The sequence below is a fragment of the Mus caroli genome, chromosome 8 (assembly GCF_900094665.2).
Source record: "Mus caroli chromosome 8, CAROLI_EIJ_v1.1, whole genome shotgun sequence".
Lineage (NCBI taxonomy): Eukaryota > Metazoa > Chordata > Mammalia > Rodentia > Muridae > Mus > Mus caroli.
This window is the reverse complement of record NC_034577.1, coordinates 97,845,047-97,861,894: the sequence shown is the minus strand read 5'-3', so window position 1 is coordinate 97,861,894 and position 16,848 is coordinate 97,845,047. Positions and strand designations below refer to the sequence as shown.

At 44.1% G+C, this 16,848-nt stretch overlaps 1 protein-coding gene across 1 annotated transcript in view; it reads right to left on the bottom strand.

The window, feature by feature from the left end:
* Tango6 (transport and golgi organization 6 homolog) overlaps nucleotides 1-16,848 on the bottom strand; it is a 171,836-nt gene that overhangs the window by 115,475 nt on the left and 39,513 nt on the right. Inside the window, exons 11-12 of the mRNA XM_021169882.1 lie at nucleotides 13,863-14,054; nucleotides 3,327-3,461 (exon numbers count right to left, since the gene is read on the bottom strand). Coding sequence (XP_021025541.1) covers nucleotides 3,327-3,461; nucleotides 13,863-14,054 — 327 coding nt within the window. The remainder of the gene's footprint in view (nucleotides 1-3,326; nucleotides 3,462-13,862; nucleotides 14,055-16,848) is intronic.

Here is a 16,848-nt window from a genome sequence, read left to right as displayed (position 1 = left end):
GGGAGGGGAGGGGAGGGGAGGGGAGGGAAGAGACATGAAGACCTGGATAGTATGGTGTATGGACAAGCTGAAGATGGATGTCCCTTTAGAGAAAGATAAGCTTTTGCTCTCTCAGTAGTGAATCTTACTATGATATCTGGGCCTAAAGATTAGGAGTGCAGCCTTTAGGTAATACATTTCCTAAAGAAAGGCCAGAATGGTCTGCTCAGCGTCACCAACCAGGGCAATAGCAGGGCCCACAGGCTCTACAACACCAAGCAGAAACTGCTTCTTGGGGGACAGGGAGACTCCCCAATGTAATACTTTAGTGATGACCAAGCCTGGAATTTAGAAAATGAATGTGGAATTACAGTCATCTTGTTAGCAATCTTAACCTGCACTTTCTCCACACTAACTCCTCTTCCCAGACACGCTGTTTTAATAATCACTTACTTACATGAATCAGAAAGGAATGAAGAAAGGCCCGATGCTGTTAGATTCTGTTTCATTGGCCAAAACAAAAAAACTCCTAACAGGGAAAATGTTGTAGGCTCTAAAGAGTGACTGTAGTCAACCATGATTTTCAAGTGTGACCTTATTGTGAATACAAGACAAAACCCAGCATTATGGGGCTGGAGAGATAGATGGCACAGCTGTTGAAAGCACTGGGTGCTCTTCCAGAAAACCTGCATTCAAATCCTAGCATCCAACATAGCGGCTCAGAACCATCCAAATTCCAGATCCAGGAGATCCTACGACCCTCTTCTGACCTCCTGCAGCCCCAGGCACACACGTGGCATACATACATACATGGAGGCAAAACATTCATACACACAAATAAACTAAATCTAACATTAAAAAAAAGGCACCTTTGCCAGGCAGTGGTGGCACATGCCATCCCAGCACTTAGGAGGCAGAGGCAGACAGGTCTATGAGTTCTAGGTCAGCCTGGTATACAGTGCAAGTTCTAGGACAGCCAGGACTACACAGAGAACAGAGAAAACCAGAAAGAAAAAAAAAAAAAAGTAGAGGAGGAGGAAGAGGAACTCTTATAAATGAATGAATCAAGCAGGAAACAATAAATTAGCAAATCTAGGGCAAAAGTAAACAAGGTGATGTGTGTTCACTTAAACTGCAAAATCAGGGGAGCCCAGGAAGTGGCAATGAGTCAGGATGGCTCACAGGAGGGCAAGGATGGGCCAGGGCTGTGCAAAGATAGCAAGTGAGGCACGGCCTCCAACAATGGGCTCTAAAAATGCAGTAATAGGAGATTTCTGCGATTACTTTCCCATTTGTTCTATTGTCTGAAATAAGTACTAAATAAGAAGATTAAACACAATCTATGTTTTCAACCTATAAAGACTATCCAAATTAATATTCAATCAGAAAACAAAATTCAACTAAGCTAATTAAATCCAATAACAATCCAACCTAAGCTATTCCATCTGTGAACTCTTCCTTGTTACATTTCATATGACTCCGGAACCTTAGCCAAAAGCTTATTTTTTTTCAGATGACATACAAAATATAAAATTAGGAATGTAAATCCAGTGAGAAATGGGATTCAAATTGACAACTAGCCCAGATAAAAATCTTTTTTCTCCTTAGGAACAGGTAGGAGTATCCCACCTTTTGACACTAAAATATAATGTTGTAGTCTGGGACCCAGGCTGTCGGCCGTGGGCTGCTGGCTGGACACGCTTGTTAATGTGCTGGAGATGTAACATAGGGGGAAGTGAAAGGCCCTGGGTTTGATCTGAGAGAGAGAGAGAGAGAGAGAGAGAGAGAGAGAGCACAAAAAACCACAGAGCCAAAAAAATAAGTCAAGAGAAAAGCAAAATCTAGTATGTCAAGAATCAACCAGATTTGAATGCTCAAACTCAAAATGTATCCCTGCGGGCTCCCTCCTCACGGGTATGAGCTTGAGTCTGTGATACCTGCTCTGACATTGGCCTACTTTCTTGCAGTCTCCTTGCTTAATGTGTCACCCAATTAGCCAGTCACCCTCACAAGCATGGTCTGGCCCTGCCTCTCCTTAACCAGTCACCCTCACACGCAGGTCTCACAAGCACGGTCTGGCCCTGCCTCTCCCTTTCCCTTTGGCAGTACCTCGCCGGGGCTTTACAACTTCCTCTTATCAGTGCCTCAAGAAAACCAACAGGGCTTTTCTCTGGTTCTGAGACCTTGCATGAGCTTCTCTAATGAAAGGCTTCCTTCCGCGAGTTCTACCCAGTCACACACATACTCCTCTTCAGGTCTAGTGAAATCCCATCTGCTCACTGACGACCTCTCGGCCTAGCTTAGATGTTATGTCCTCTCCGTTCCCTTCCCTCTTCTTAGGAGGGATTCCACTCAACTCTAATCATATTTTTAAATGGTCATTCTGTGTGTGCCTCCCTTCCTGGGCTGTCATATGAGATATAAGCCATGTCCGTCTTGCCCACTGCTATATTCCCAGATCTTTTAGCTCAATATCTGGCATGTGGCAAATAATAACCAATAATGTTTGAATAAATTTTTAAAACTATAAATTAGAGCTGGAGAGATGGCTCAGTGGGTGGCAAAGGACCTGTGTGTGGTCCCCAGTGCCCAAGTAAGGAGGCTCACAGTCATTTGTAAATCTGGCTTCAGGGGATCTGACACCCTCTTTTAGTCTTAGCAGGCACCTACACGCATGGACACACAGACACATGCACACACATAAGTTAAAAATAGAAATAGATCTTAAAACCTAGAAATTAATTATGTAAAAAGCACATAAGCTAAGCTGGCCATGGTGGTGCACACCTGTAATCCTAGCTCTCTCTCGGGAGGTGGAAAGGAAAATCAATCAACAACGCCAGACTGAATCCGAGGCCAGCCTGGGCTACATGCAATTCTGTCTCAAACAAAACAAAACAAAACTCTTAAAAGTGACTGGCAAGGGGCTCGAGCATACTGCATGGTATATGCTCAACAACAGATCCTGAGCTAATGTGAAACTGTGTAACCAATGCCATCTGAGCCACCAGGAGGTTGCTAGGGATTTCCCACCAACCCTTTGAAGAGTGGGAGCCAGAGAACTGAGTGTCTGCCTCAGGCGCAAAACACTTTGCTTACTGTTTCCAAAACAAGCTCCTTCCAAGAGGGAAAGTGCCCTGCCCTTTTGACAATGACATCTGCACAGATCACTGTGAAGAGGCAGGCTTGTCATCTATGTTGGAGATGATTCTCATCAGCAACCCAGCTTGGCCATCCCAGTTCTCCTGGGTGCAATATCCATTCTTGCTTTCCATGAAGGTATGGAAAAAGGGTGGCAGGTCCTCTTCCCCATGTAACATTCAAGTTTTGCTTACACTTATGCTCACCTGAACAGCTCCTCCTAGCATGACAGCCACCAGCCCCATGGACATGCTCAGGGTTTGGGATCCCACGACGCTCTCTGCCTCATGAGCCAGGCCTGCACATGCTCTCTGCAGTGTTGCTGCTACAAAGTCCACTACCTGCCAGAGAAGGAAGTTGGAATGAGTGAGGGGCAGGAAGCCACTGTAGAGTCCATCCATCTTACGTCTGTACTACCCCCTTTGCATCACAGGGGCACATACATCACAGCTGCTCCCGGGTAGCAGACGCGGCGCTCCGTGCTTCTCTGCTGGTTTTCATGGGTTTCTGTTTTACACCTCACAGTTTATATAGGATGGTTTAAAAGAAACAGTAATGGCCAAATGTCGAGATGGAGAGGACAACCCATGAGCGTAGAGCGCTCTGAACAACCCACTCCGCCCAGCACCTTCAGGAGGAGCTTAGCAATGCAGAAGCTTCCCAGTCTTTCACATGCACAGTGTCGATCTCTCTCTCTCTTTTTTCTTTTTGATACAGGGTCTCATATAATCATATAGCCCAGGTTGGCCTCAAATTTGCTAAGTAGTTAAGGACGGTCTTCTGCTCTTCCTGATTTCAGTTCCCAAGTGCTGGGATTATAGGTATGTGTCACTAAGCCCAGTTAATGTGGCTGGAAAATCAGACTCAGGGCTTCTTGCATGCTAAGCAAGCAATGTACTTGTCTGTTGAGATGAGGGTCTCATGTAGCCCAAGCTAGCCCCCAATAGATACACAGCAGATTTCCTCCTAAGTGCTGGGAGTATAAGCATCTGTTACTCCTGGCTATCTGTCTGTCTGTCTGTCTGTCTGTCTATCTATCAGTCTGTCTATCTATCTATCTGTCTGTCTGTCTGTCTGTCTATCTATCTATCTATCTGTCTATCTATCAGTCTATCTATCTATCTATCTATCTATCCATCCATCCATCCATCCATCCATCCATCCATCTTTCTATCTATCAGTCTATCTATCTATCTATCTATCTATCCATCTCTCCATCCATCCATCCATTTTTAATTCAGTACTGGCAAGCAAGTACTTGCACATGTCAGGCAAGGGTTCTACCATTGAGCTAAAAACTCTGTCCCAAGAATCCATCACTTATAAAGCAACGACTTCTCCTTTGCCCCAGCCACTGCATTTGACATTTTCCAAAGGCGGTAGAAACTTATGCTTACAGGAGAGCCTGCAGATGGTTGTTTATAGCAGCGCTAGTCATGAATCTCGAAGCTCAGAGGTGACTGAGATGACCTCCATAAGGTGAGTGCATAAACAGACTTGTCAAGACAATGTCATATACTGCTGTCGGTGTGCTAGCAAGCCATGAGAAGACATGGAGGAATATTAGTGAGGAGAAATAATACAAAGTGAGAAGAAGCGATCTGCAAGGATAACACTAGAGAGAGTACAGGGGGCAGATGTGAGAGTGAACCTATTTTTAGGATACAGGAGGATGGCAGACATGTGGAACCTATTAACAGTACAAGCCCCAGAGTGAACCCTGATGTAAGCTGCAGACTTGCCACACTGATGTGGTTATGTGGATTCCTCAGTTACAACAAAGAGCCCAGAATGTAGTTCAGGATACACTGTTTGACTAGCAGGTGAAAGGGTTGAGTCCCCAGGAGACACACACACAAGGTAAAGAATTCTAAAAAGCCGTTGCTCTTTGGTAGCAATGGGGAGGCACAGGAAATATCTGAGAAACGTCTGTATCTGCTCAATTTTGTTGTGACCCTAAAACTACTCTAAAAAAATAAACTCAGTGCCTGGGAGATAACTAGGCAAGTGAAAGGCCTTGCCTTGTAAGCCTAATTACAGGTTTAGATCCAGAACCCATTGCTGGAAATGGAAGCACGTGTCTGTGACCCAGCACTCCTACAATGACACGGGAGGCAGAGACGGGAGCATTACTACAAAGTCAAGGAGGCCCAGCTGAAAGGAACCTGACAGGGCAGCCTGCCTGGGGTTTATATAGCACAGCAGCAAGTGACAAGAGATATCTTACTTCAAAATCAAGTTGGCAGGAGATAGAAAATGAATGTTCAAGGTCACCCTCTTAGCTCCACACGCACATGCACACATGAGAGTGCACATATACTATCAAATGCATACATAAAAGTAAGCAGTGCTTTCTGGTCATCTAAAATGTTCTCTGAAGGAGGTTTCCTCCTCGGAGAGTTCTCAGTTTCACGTGACAGTCTCATTCTAGTAAGCAATGAACGGGGGAGAAGGTTCCTGGTGTTATTTATAAGCCAGCGTCCTCAATCAACCTGTAAGAAATCCAGAGTCAAATTCTAAGTGTCCCTATTTCTACAGACTTACCATCATTCATACGTAAGGTTTTATACAGACTATCAACAACCTTTCAATGGAATGAATTTGGTCAGCATCATTTGAACTGAGCCTCGTATAATCACCGTTAAACAGCAGCAGACAGGCATTCATGCACGTACACATGCACACGTGGATATTCAGGATTAATGGCTCAAAGGGGAGATATCATTTTGAAAATGGGAAAGTTGAGTTAGGCCATAATAAGCCTCTAACCACCATGCAAGGCTGCATGTTTAACTCTCTGGACAAATCACATGCTATGCTAGAATCCTCACTGCAAGCTTACAGCCGGGAGAACGGCCTGTTAACACTTGTCTTCTGGGACAAGGCAGGAAACGCAAAGGTTATTTAAATGTTCCTCGCATGGAAACAATGCCGGAAATGCACCTCCCTCTCTAACCCTGACACTTTCCTGATTTATAAACCATTTGGGGCCATCTAGTTAAGCCAGGGAAAAAATTTTAAAGGGTGCCTTGCTTTTATTTAGCTTCTATGCTAGCACAAGATTTGTTAATTGCTAGAACTAGCATTTTTTTATTGTTAAAAACATTACATTTGGGGCTGGTGAGATGGCTCAGGGGGTAAGAGCACCCGACTGCTCTTCCAAAGGTCCAGAGTTCAAATCCCAGCAACCACATAGTGGCTCACAACCATCCATAACGAGATCTGGTGCCCTCTTCTGGAGCGTCTGAAGACAGCTACAGTGTACTTACATATAATAAATAAATAAATCTTTAAAAAAAAAATTACATTTGTTTATCCCTGTGTGTGTCCACAAGTGCACATGCCACATTTGTGTGGAGGTTAGAGCAGTTTAGGAGTGAGTTCTCTCTTTGCAACAAATGGGTTCTAGGGTCTGAACTCAGGCTGTGAGACTTGGTGGCAAGCACCTTTATGTACTGAGCCTTCTCACCTGACCCACTATGTACCTGTTTTTAAAAGGCTGGAAGCCATGCTTTAATCGACTTTGGGAGGCAGAGGCAGGTTCAAGGCTAACCTGGTCTACAAAGCAAGTTCTAGGACAGCCAGGGCTTCCCAGAGAAACAGAAGACTTCTGTTTGTATGCATGTAAACATAAAACAAACAACTGAGAATCAACAGAGCAGAAAACTGAGAGAGACAAAAGGCTGGCGGGGCTCTAGGATTGCTGAGCAAAGGTAGTGGATGGATATGATAAAATACATCGTATAAATGTATAAAAATTCAAAGAATTGAAAAAATATTAAAAATCTAGGAACTGCTAACTATAAAGGAAGGGCCATTTATTAATGTATGTCATCAATAAAAATATCCTTTCTCCCAAACTTCCTTATTGTTTGTTGGAAGGACACTGAGATAGACTCTGATAGAGCCTAGGCTACCCTCCCAGTCGCTATGTAGCCAAGGATGAGATTGAACTTCTTGACCTATCCCCCACATGTAGGATCAGTGCAATGTCCAACCACACTTCCTTCCTGGAGGGCCATTTTGACAGCAGCTTTACCTGGCTTCCCACTTTTTGTGGTTCTGACAGGACTGCCCAGCCAAGAGGTCCTCAGTGACTGAAGCCTCTTGGAACTCAGGGGAGTTTTTCAATTGACTCCCACCCAAGTCAGAGTTCCTCGAGTTCAGCATCCCTTAGGAGGCTGCTGAAATGCACACAATCAAGTCAGCCTCTAGCCCCTTCCACCCTGTCAGCACTTCGTCAGCAAGTTACACATCTCCATAGGTCATTAAGAGGATTAAATGAGTTAATACCCGTCATGGGTTCAGAATGGAGCCTGGTAAACAGCAAATACCTAATGTTATTATTAAAGAGTGAAGTAATTATGAGCAGTTGACTCAGTAGATGCAGAATCAGGTGGGGAGAGATGAGACAGGACACATCCACACAGCACAAGTCTCCTGCTCTTCAGATGTGACTCCCATCCAATCCACAGCCAAAGCCCTGGGTAAGAAGAAACCTCTAAGCTGGTGAGATGGTTCAGCAGGGGACACTTCTTGCCATGCAAGCCGGTCAACTGAGTCTACTCACTGGAGCCCAAGTAAAGACGGGAGAACCAACTCACAAAGCCATCCTGTGACCTCCATGTGACTCCTACCCTATACACATGTGTACAACAGAAGACATTTTTAAAAAGTAGTTTTAAAGCCTCTATTGTTTTGCTGGGGAAGAGAAGGGTTATATGAAGGTGGGGGAAAGAATCAAAGGGTTCCCTAAGTCTCAGATAGCCTTAACACTGTGTTATGACCTGCACTCAGTCCCTTTCCTAATTAGTTAGTGCATCTGCTATGACCAGGCTGCTGCAGAAGGAACTCACACTGCCCCTTTTACTCGCACTGTTTCTGAAGCAATGCCACACTTGCTTCAGGGAGAGACTTTCTTTCTTTATTTGTTTGTTTGTTTGTTTGCTTACTGAGACGATGTCACTATGTAGTTGTGGCAATCCTCCTGTCTCACCTCTGTGCTAGGATTATGGGCATACCCCACCTTGATGCCTGGCTCCCTTTTCAGCAGCTCTGTTGAGGTTCATTTGATGCTTCTCTCCGTGCAGATGCTCGGTCTCCGAGTTTCTCAGGCTGCTGATCAGCCATGGTTCTGTAGCTTCCAACTGTTAACTGTCTCCTTTCCCAACTCTCACCTCTACAAGCACACACATCTGCCCTGCTGATGCTGACCTATGATTGCCAGAATAGGTCAATACCTTGTCTTTATAATGGGCACCTCTCTCTGTGTTCTGGTTTTGTAATGAGTCTATTACACACACACACATACACACACACACACACACACACACACACACACACACAGAGTCGAAAAAAGAAAAACACCAGGAAGAACCATTTCTACTCTGCTGACTACAGTGATCTAACTCAGCAGTGTACAAAGGATGTAGTTTCTGAACGGGCAGAGACTAGGAACCTTGCTCACACCCTGCACTGGCACTGGGCTCCTCGCTGGTCCTGATACTCTTGGGTATCGTCCCTCTCTCTGCAACAGTCTTCACACCCTCCCTGGCTACAGGTCATCTCTTCAATGCAGCTCTCCACAGCCACCTACTTACCATCCTTTTTCCTTATTCCATCTTCCTCCAGAAATAATCACCATCTGACACACTCCATAATGAAATTACTGCCATATGACATTCTTTGCTTTCTTTTAAAAATATTTTTTAAGCTGAGTTTAATGCCTGGTCCACAACTGTTATAAGGAGTATCTCATATAATTCCTTTTTCTTTAAGACAGGGTCTAAACTGTCTATGTAGACCAGAAAGGCCTGAGACTCAGGCATAGCCTGTCGTACCTCCTGAGTGTTCACATTAAAGGTACATGCCACCATGCCTAGTCACAATTTGCCTATAATTTTTTAAATGTATGCGTGCATGTGTTTGTGTGCACACAGGTTAACTTTAGGCATTTTCCTCTACTGCTTCTGACTTTAGAAGATAGTGTATCTCACTGAACATAACACTCACCAATTAGCAGACTGCCTGGGTAGTAAGAGCTAGATATCTACTTGTCTCCACCACCCTTCCCCAACCTTATAAGTGTTGGGGTTACAGATGAACTCTGCCAAGCCCAGCTTCTTACATGGGGATCCAAACTTAGGTCTTCATGTTTGCATGGTAAGCACTTAACTGACAGAGCCATCTCTCCAGTCCCCCAGTTATTTATCTGAATCTAGTACTGGTTCCCTTATTTATCCATTCACCCACTCACTCATTCGTCCATCCATCCATCTAGGCTTTTTTGAGACAGAGTGTCACTATGTAGCTCTGGCTGTCCTGGAACTCACTATGTAGACCAGGATGGCTTTGAGATCTGCCTACCTCCGCTCTTCATTGCTAGGATTAAAGGCATGACTACCATGCCCAGCTGGGTTCCCCCTTTTTTTATGCCATCTATTTGGTGAAGAAGCAGACACACAAGCACTGCAGATTCTCACAGTTTGGACCTGGCTGATTGCTTCCTCCGGCCTTTGCTAACACAGTACTCTAGCGTCTGCATTTCCTTAATTGGATTCAGGGTCAAGGTTCTGGGCTTAGGTCGAATCCTTCCCAAGTGCCCTATGCTTCCTACTGCATACATGTGGGAACACAGGGCAACCTGTTTGGCCATCGATGGTGACCGAAGACCAATCTGTCCAAAATATTTGGCACAGCGTGCACTGCTGTCTGCACTAACCCTGTAATGTACTGAAAAATAAGACACAGAGGAATGAAATCATGAAAGAAGATTTGACAGAGTACAATAAAATTATACTCCAATATCTACGTAGGAAGTAAGAACAGAGTATTCACTAGGAAATTCTCTCAACAAATAGTCCTCATTAATATGTTCAATTAATACATGCTACACACACACAAAAGAAAAGGCCAGGTATGGTGGTACACAAATGTAATCCCAGCACTGGGGAGGCAGAGGCAGGAGGATCTCTATGAGTTCTATATAGCAAATTCCAGGTCAGCCAGGGATACGCAGTGAAACACTCTCAAAACCCAAAACCAAAATTGAACAGAATAATTACTGAAAATTACTTCAAACTTTTTTATAAAAGGGGGGCAGTCAATTTCACTGGGAACCTAAGAATATTCCATCCACAGCCCTTCTAACCATTTGCAGGCAATGGTGATCATTCCCTAAACCCATAAAATCATTAGAGATTTGAGAAGTAGTTTTCTAGGTCCTTCTGAATGGTTTGGCTGTGACTGTCCCAGAAGGCAAGCACTCTACCAACTAGTCGCTAGCCTGTGATTCTCCTATGGAAAATTCTCCATTGCGTATCTGAGGAGATCGGATCACTACAAGAAAGGCTAGTAGACATGTGCTTTCCTCAGTCTCCTTGATTATCAACTTAGAAAATAGCGACCAGAGGCCCTGACAATCTCTAAGGAATCCTGAGAGGTTTAAAACCTCATTTTCTATCTTTGATGTGTCTGCTCTAGCCATTGTTCCTCTGAATGCTGCAGTTGTGTGGTGTGTTGCAACAAGAGTCCCTTCAAGGTCGCTCCGGACTGCTACTGCCATGACCCCATTAAATTCAGATGGCTTCCTTGTGCCTGGGCACATCAAGCTGCCTTGAAGCTCATAATGTACAATCTCTACCCTAGACCTCAAATCAACCTTCATCCCAGAGAGCACTGAGCATTCTGAGTAGGAATGGTTTTATAGTCTCCACTCTGGAACTAGGGCACTTAATGCTGCTGCTGCCTGTCACTGTTCCTGGCAATGACAGGGGACCACACTAGGAAATACCCATTGTTTCCAGAGAAAAGCATTAATCATTCACTCACACTAATGTCTCCAACTGTAATTCAAGAGTATACGGATTTCATGCTAGTTCTTTGGTTTTTATACATTTTCCTTATACTAAAAATCTTTATTCCTGATAATATTAACCACATGACATTTACTTTATTTTCTCTCTGTGTGTGCATGTGAACGTGCTCATGGGCTTCAAAATAATACGCCAACGTCATCGCGAGCAGTGAGATCACAAAGCACACTTTGTTACTTCCTGGGGGTTCTTTTGTTCTGGTGCATTCTGAATAACCTGTGCGCAGGGTGATACGATAGGTCAGCGCATCTTTTGTGCCAACCTAACCCCACGGTTTCTTAATTAGGAGTGAGGGAGGTAAGTGCAGAGGCACAGGCTCTATCAGTTTTTAAACCATTTCCCCTTCCACCCAGCCCCCTGACACAGACACAAGCCGGGATGAGGAAGTTGTCAGGAACTATACAAAACAAATCACCCTGCCGAGCAACATGAGGTCGGTGAACTGAAGGAGTGAGGGGCTTGGGCAGAAACCAGGAACACAGCTCCCATTAAACAGGCAAGCTAAGCCAGAGCTGACAGGCAGCAGCTAGCGTTCTCAGCGGGAGCTCTCAGTGACACGCTGCTTAGCAACACGGACTGCAGATGACAATGACAACCACACAAAGACATGGAGGATCAGATTTAAGTGTGACAATCACACCATCTTACAAATGACTCTTCACCAGTCAGGCACAACTAATTCTAGTTAAGTGGTAAAATATGGTCCCTGCATTGCCAATGTATTTTTCACTTTTATCTCCTACTTTTAAAGAAGGTAGTAAAAATTATGTCTCAGTCAATACACTGCAGGAACTGACCCACTAAGCAACTCTACGCTGAAAGCACTGTTTTTAGAATATCTTAAAACTGTACAGGATGCTGTGGAGATAAGCTGTGAATCGGAGGATGCATGAAATTTAAAGTGGTCTTATTAACACAGTTTTGTAGGCATATGTTTTTTTTTTAAAGATTTATTTATTATTATATGTAAGTACACTGTAGCTGTCTTCAGACACTCCAGAAGAGGGCATCAGATCTCGTTGCGGATGGTTGTGAGCCACCATGTGGTTGCTGGGATTTGAACTCCGGACCTTCGGAAGAGCAGTCAGTGCTCTTACCCGCTGAGCCATCTCTCCAGCCCGTAGGCATATGTTTTTACAGCCTACTTTATAAGAGTTCAACCTCCCCTCTAGCCCACCACCCAACAGAGGCGGTGGAAAAGAAAGATTATCAGGATATGGGGGAAGTGGACCTGTTTAGAAATATTCTTTGAGGTGATCCCAACCTTCCTTGTTTTCTGTCCGGTCCACTAGCAAACACCACACACAAACCAGCAGCTGCAGTCCAGTCCACTTGGCAGACACAGCACAAGAATCAGCGAAGGCAGTTCAATCCAGAAGAAACCCTGAGGCTTGCCAATCGGCCCAGTCCACTGAAGTGGCAAAAAGCCACAGGAGCCTCAGAAAAAGCTGTTTGGTGAGTTTCCCTCTATGAAGTCACCACACGTGAAGCTCAACAATGCAACGTAAGGCAAACCAATACATCCGTGTTGTCAGCAAAGACTAGCAAGCTGAAGCAAGACAAACCGATGCTTGAGCTCCCACTGTCTGTGGGGTCATATTTATATTCTTTCTAAACATCACGTGTCCTTTCCTGTGTCTGCTTCAGCAAAACATCCTTTCACATGTGTGCCCACCAAAACATGATTTGACATAACTAACTTTCCAAAGAAACCAGAAGTTCCCACTTCACAATTTCTTGTTTGTTTGTTTGTTTGTTTGGCTGTCTGGTTGCTTGGTTGCTTGGTTTTTCAAGAGTTTCTCTGTGTAGCTCTGGCTGTCCTAGGACTTGCTCTGTAGATCAGGCTGATCTTGACCTTAGAGATCCTCCTGCCTCTGTCTCCTTGAGTGCTGGGACAAAAAGTGTGCACAACCACGCAAGGGTAAGACTTGCTTTTCAAATTTGAATTCCAATTGTTCTTAATTTATGTGTGTATATATGTGTGTGGCATATGTGCACATATGTAAGTACATGTGCTGGTATGTATGAAGGGGCCAGAGAGGATGTCAGGGGCTCTATTCCTGTCTACCCTATTTACTTGACCCAGACTCTCTCACTGAGCCTGACCCTATGCTGGTGGGTCAGCAAGCTTCAGATGTTTTGTGCATAACCTACACGGATCTGGGGTTACAGGCACATGCGCAGTCACACCAGGCTGTCTAGGTGGGCACTGAGGATCCAAACGCTCCTTCTCGTGTTTGCACAGTGAGTTAGCCATCACTCCTGCCCTCCATTCATAACCTCTGACCCATGTGCAACTTGAAAAAATAAAAAAATAAAAAGGCCTTCAGGAAGGGCTCTTATTTCAGCAAGCTAAATCAAAGCCTCTAAGAGGTAGCCAGATAGGTAGTGGTATATTTTTAGAATACTAGGTGAGTTTATTTGTACTCAAAGTTGAATATCACTAAAAAACATGTAAAGCAGTTCTTGGAGTTTTCTTAGGTGAGGTTCACATCGGGAGCATGCTAAGCACACGGAGCAGTATGTAAGACTGCTGGTATGAATTCAGCTGGTAAACTTAAGTAAGAGCCTTTATTTTTAACCAGAATTCCAAGAAACATGGAAAGGGTGACATCAAACTGCACTCTAAACTGCTGTTTTTGAGACAGGGTCTCAGTACATAGCCCTGGCTGGCCTGGAATTTACTTTGTAGACAAGGTTGGCCTCTCACTCACAGAGATTTGTCTACTTCTGCCCCCAAGTACTAGGATTAAAGGTATGCACCGCCATGCCCAGTTAAGCAACATTTATTTTAAAAAAAAATTGTAAAGGAAATTACAAAATTACTAAAATACCAGCAGGCTGGATCCAGGTGTGACAGCCACTCACCTGAGTGATGTGTGTGAATATCTGCTCAGACATCTTCTCACACAGAACGGCCAGCAGCTGCAGAACCTGCAGCTTCCGCTCCTGGTCTTCTATGAGCAGAGTCCGGTGGTGCTCTAACTCAAGGAGGCTCGCACAGCACGAGGGCTTGGGAGTGAACTCTGCTTCTCTGTCCTCCAGCAGGTGAGACAACTCCTAAAGCAGGGAGAGAGGAGTGAAGGGAGGCAGCGGCACTAAGGACACGAAAAACATAGGAAGTTTGTGCATAAGAAAGACTCCTGAAGTCTCAGCTCCTCAGGAGCCTGGGGGGAAGAGGATTGTAGGTTCGAGGCCCACTGAGGCTACAGAGTGTGCCCAGGACCACCCAAGGGGACCTAGTGAGACCTGCCTTAAAATCAAAAATTAAAAAAAAAAAAAAACCCTAGGGGTATAGAGGCTGAAAGAAAAGGAAAGAAAAACATGCTGTATAGAAATATATACATAGTGATACCAAGTACATGACTCACACACACATACACACACACAGAGCACAATCCATGGTTTGAGGGACAAAACCAACTCATGGAGATCAGACTCTGAACTCCACACATGCACAGTGGCACAGGAAGCTCCCCTCCCCAACACATACACAAACACAAACACACACACAAATAATAAGTATTTTTTAAGGAAAAAAAAAAAAAAAAGGACTTGCCAGGCAGTTGTGGCACACGCCTCTAATCCCAGCACTTGGGAGGCAGAGGCAGGTCGATTTCTGAGTTCAAGGCCANNCTGGTCTACAGAGTGAGTTCCAGGACAGCCAGGGCTACACAGAGAAGCCCTGTTTTGAACCCCCCCCCCCAAAGGACTTGCTTTTTTTTTTTTTTTTTTTTTTTTTTTTTTGGTTTTTCGAGACAGGGTTTCTCTGTATAGCCCTGGCTGTCCTGGAACTCACTTTGTAGACCAGGCTGGCCTCGAACTCAGAAATCCGCCTGCCTCTGCCTCCCGAGTGCTGGGATTAAAGGCGTGCGCCACCACGCCCGGCTTTGCTTGACTTTTTATAACACTTTCAAAATTCTGTCACAAGCCTTCCTTGAACTGAGCCCTCAGTGATATTACTTAGCCAAAGTCCTTTTAGAGACCATTAGAAGCCTTTCCTTTAAGACAAGTCAGAAATAAACCTCTATTAACAGAGAACTCATTATTGTGGGTTTGGTAAGCTTCTCCATTGTGAATTCCCATGGAAAGGGAAACCTTAAGTTCCCTCACAATTAGCGCTTTGCTAAAATAGCTGACAGCTGAGAGTGATGCTGTTCAACTGTGCTTGGGTAATTTTCCTCCCCAGGGGACATTTTGAAATGCCTGCAGGACATTTTTGGTTGTCATAATTGGGGGGATAACAAAGGCATTTAGTGGGTAGAGGTCACAGATGGTACTAAATATCCTACAAAGAACAAGACAACCACACCGAAGAACACACTTATCTAGATCAAATGTCAATTTTGCCAAGATAAAGTTTCCCTGGTTTCAAGCAGGACTTCCTTAACATTTGAACTCACAATCTCTTTTTCCCTGAGGAATTTTAATACAACTCCATGTATCGATGAGCATAAAGTAGGTGAACTGGTCAAGCCTATAGTGGCAACAAATTATAAGAAAATTTACTTTAAAGCAATTCTTTGGCATACATATGTTTTTACTGTCTATTAAAGATGAATAAATTTGCATACTAATGAGATGTGGTGCTTGATTAATTTTACATTAAGGATTCAATCCTGACTATTTAATACTACAGAAAGCACAGCATCTTCAGGGTTTCTTAGAGCACATCCACATTTTTTTTTTATCACCAATGCTAAAAATTCAGCTTTCCTTATATATATAAAATACAAAAATAGGAGAAATCAGTCAAAGGCCATTTCAGAACTTATTCAAAATTCTGACCTAATCCAAGGCCAAAAATCATTTTATGATTTTTTTTTAAATGAAAGATCAAGTTCAGCAGCCCAACCAGAAATGTTTAAATATTTATCAATATACATGTGTCTGTGGGGACAGGGGCGCGCTCATGTGAGTACAGAAACCCAAGGTGGGGCAGAGGGAATGCTGGATCCTGTGGGACTCAAGTAGGTGGAGTGGCCTGGCATGGATGCTGAGAATATAACTGACAGCCTCTGGCAAGTGCTCCTAACCTGAGCCTCTCTCCAGCCCCTCAACCAACCATTGTTTAAAATAAAAAATCCTAATGCAATAAAATAAAAAAACATACTAGTTTATTATTTGCCTGCTAAAGAATGATGGTCTTTGCTTCCCACTGTTAAACCATCGTTTCTTTGAAAGCAGAGGTGCTGTGATTTACAACCTACAATGACCTCAGATCTGAGTGGAAATATTGTCGCGCTGAATGGCATGACGGCCTGTGCAGTGCAAAGTGCATATGCTATGTGGTCAGAACCAAGGCCTCGGTGAGGCTGCCTGGTGCACGAGCTCTCAGAAACGCCCCAAGCTCATTCCCCAACTCCTGTTGAATTATGTTTTGGCTATTTTGTGTTCAGAAATCTTTTAGTGTTGACAAATGTTTTGTGATCCCTCTCCCCCCCCCACACACACATTTACTATGTGATCTCCTCTGGAATTAGGACCCATAGTTTAAGGGGCTTGGGTTGACCGGATACAGCTTAGCTGGTAGAGGCCTTGCCTAGTATTCGTGTATTCCTACATTCCATCCCAGGAATTGTATCATGCATGCCTGTAATCCTAGCACTCAGGAAGTAGAGGAAGAGCAGAAGTTCAAGGTCATCACTGGCTAAAGAGTTTGAGGCCACGCAGGCTACACGAGACCCTTCAAATAAACAAACAAACTGGGATTTAGAATAAAGCCATTTGATTGCGTGATGGTAGCATTTTGTTTTGTTTGTTTTGGAAACAGTCTCCTTAAATAACCTGTGCTGGCCTGAAATTCAAAATCGTTTTCCTGTCTCAGCTTCCAGACCTCTGCTATTACAGGCAT